General features: G+C 42.2%; 1 protein-coding gene across 1 annotated transcript; it reads left to right on the top strand.

The window, feature by feature from the left end:
- The first annotated feature begins 436 nt into the window (after positions 1-436).
- On the top strand, positions 437-2,284 carry LOC101301857 (dehydrodolichyl diphosphate synthase 2-like). Its single transcript, XM_004295706.1, has 3 exons — positions 437-826; positions 919-986; positions 1,837-2,284. The coding sequence occupies exons 1-3, from the start codon at positions 437-439 to the stop codon at positions 2,282-2,284; spliced, it is 906 nt and encodes a 301-aa protein (XP_004295754.1).
- Positions 2,285-2,459: the final 175 nt, after the last annotated feature.

Below are 2,459 nucleotides of genomic sequence, written 5' to 3'. Positions count from 1 at the left end.
GAGAGAGAGAGAACCAGATCGGGATAAGAGAGATGGAGAAAGAGATGAGATTTGTGTGGGTTTAGTTACACAGGGATAGGGTAATAACGTCTTTCTCTTAAGAATAATTGAAATGGGCACAATGATAAGATTTTCATTGAAATGGAGTTTTTAATTTTGTTATTTTTGACCAAATGGGCATTTTCCCTTATTTCTATGTGAAGCAGTCAAAGAACTGAAGTTTCAAAAGTCTGAATAATTGGGCTTAGAAACAAAGAAGGCCCAAATAAAACGAATAACCCGATCCGATTTGTTTTGGGAAGATATTGTGGTGCTCAAATGGCTTTTGAATAGGGAGAAAAGCGACTCGGACCACTCTCCAAGTGAGAGCTATGCTAAGATACGGACCAAGCAGGAAACTTTCGAAGCCTAAATCGTATCCCTGACCGGGATAATAATGCTATCCCTCCGCTGGTTCCCTATCCCAGTCCAGCTCAGCTCTCAGTCCAGCTCAATCCATCCCAAACCCCAATTGCGTGTCTCCAGCTCACTCCACAACGCTGCCGCAACCGCGCTGAGGCAGGAGGTCAAAGAGTGTTTAAATGACGGATTTGCCCCTGGTGAAGAGGCGTTGCCGGCGGGTCTGCGGCGGGAGGCGATGCCGAGGCACGTGGCGGTGATCATGGACGGGAACGTGAGGTGGGCCAGGCGGAGAGGGCTGCCGTCCGGGGCGGGTCACCAGGCGGGTGCCCGGGCGCTGAGGGAGCTCGTTGACTTGAGCCGGAAATGGGGGATTAGGGTTCTCACTGTCTTTGCTTTTTCGTATGATAACTGGGTTCGCCCAAAGGTCAGTGCGCGGTTTTTAGTTTCTGCTTTTAATAAAAGCACTTATTTTTCACTAGTGTTTGTGAGGAATGATTTGGTTTGGTTATAGTGTAGATGGAGGTTGAATTTTTGATGAGTTTGTTTGAGGGGGTGATCAAGTCAGAGATCAACAATCTTGCCAGGTACAATCTTAACAGAAATTGAAACTTGATTTAATCTCAGTGTTTGTAGCTTTGTACCATTCTGTGTGGCTTCTTTAACTAAATAAGAAAGATATGGCCTTGTTAGACAAGAGGTCAACTTCCCTTGGCTTGAGGGGGACCTATAACACAAGAGGTCACCATGTCAAACAAATTCGATTTCATCTTCGCTGGATAGTACAAATCAAACTAGAATGTTGGAGTTAGTTTGTCAGAACGGCTGGATTGTGAATACTGTAGATGAAGGTTGAGTGTTTGATGAGTTTGTTTGAGGGATTCTAAAGTCAGAAATCAATTGTCTTTCCTTGTACCACTTGATCTCAATTGTCTTTGAATTTCTTTAACCTGGATGCATGAATTGCTACTAGTTTTAATGTATCATATTTCTGCTTATCTATGCTGCAAAGGATTTCAGTAGCCCCTGGTTAATGAGCAAGATTGGATTTAGATTACTATCAAGGATTGGATTGGACTAGGAAAACCTAATTCTATTTGACATTGATGCTTGGTTGAACAAAATGGCTGATAAATATTGACTTATTCACTATTTCAAGTGTCAACTTTAAGACTTCCCTACTATTAGTTTTATCTGGTCTGTGCTAAAATTTCTTCCTCTAAGAACTGGTTCCGGTGACGCTTTTTCCAATCACCTGGTATTGGTTGTTAATTGTTAATTGACGGATGTATCTGCTGAAATGCGCCAGAAAACAAAGTTTCTGATTGTATGGGTTTCTGGTGTTGTATGTGCTTGAGGTTGTCAATATTTATCTAGCTGACTTGATCTCAATATGGTCATACTCATAAATGAAAGCACCTGATTTTGTTATGATAGGGAAGGCATTCGAATATCAGTCATTGGGGATTCGTCAAAGCTCCCAGATTCTTTACAGAAACTGATAAGTGATGCACAGGAGAAAACGAAAGACAACTTCAGACTCCAACTTATTGTGGCAGTGAGCTACAGTGGGAAATACGATGTAGTGCAAGCATGCAAAAGCATCTCTCAGAAGGTAAAAGACGGCCTCATTCAAGTTGAAGATATCGATGAAAGCGTCATCGAGCAGGAACTGGAGACTAAGTGTACCGAGCTTCCTTACCCTGATCTACTCATCCGAACCAGCGGTGAGCTCAGAGTCAGTAACTTCTTGTTGTGGCAGTTGGCCTACACTGAACTTTTCTTCGTACCAGCTCTTTGGCCTGATTTTGGGAAGGCCGAGTTTGCGGAGGCGTTGATATCATTTCAGCAAAGGCTGAGACGTTATGGTAGACGAGATTTATAGGAATCTTTTTGTAACTTGTACAGAACATATCAATCCTGTTTGCAACTTTGATTAGTATTATCTGTAATTACCATATGATTTGTACCTGTATGGGATGGTGAAAAGCTGATAACTGAGTGGGGGTAAGAAGAACCCATTTTACTCCAAGTAAGAAATAAACAAAATGAAGGATAGT

Source organism: Fragaria vesca, linkage group LG3, assembly GCF_000184155.1.
Source record: "Fragaria vesca subsp. vesca linkage group LG3, FraVesHawaii_1.0, whole genome shotgun sequence".
NCBI classification, from domain to species: Eukaryota; Viridiplantae; Streptophyta; class Magnoliopsida; order Rosales; family Rosaceae; genus Fragaria; species Fragaria vesca.
Note: the sequence above shows the minus strand (reverse complement) of the source record. Positions and strands in the feature narration are given on the sequence as shown.

Bases quoted from the DNA above. Each gene is read 5' to 3' on its own strand.
- LOC101301857 (XM_004295706.1), top strand. From the start codon at position 437: ATGCTATCCCTCCGCTGGTTCCCTATCCCAGTCCAGCTCAGCTCTCAG. The intron at 827-918 runs GTCAGTGCGCGG...GTTATAGTGTAG, and splicing joins ATAACTGGGTTCGCCCAAAG to ATGGAGGTTGAATTTTTGAT. The intron at 987-1,836 runs GTACAATCTTAA...TTGTTATGATAG, and splicing joins GAGATCAACAATCTTGCCAG to GGAAGGCATTCGAATATCAG.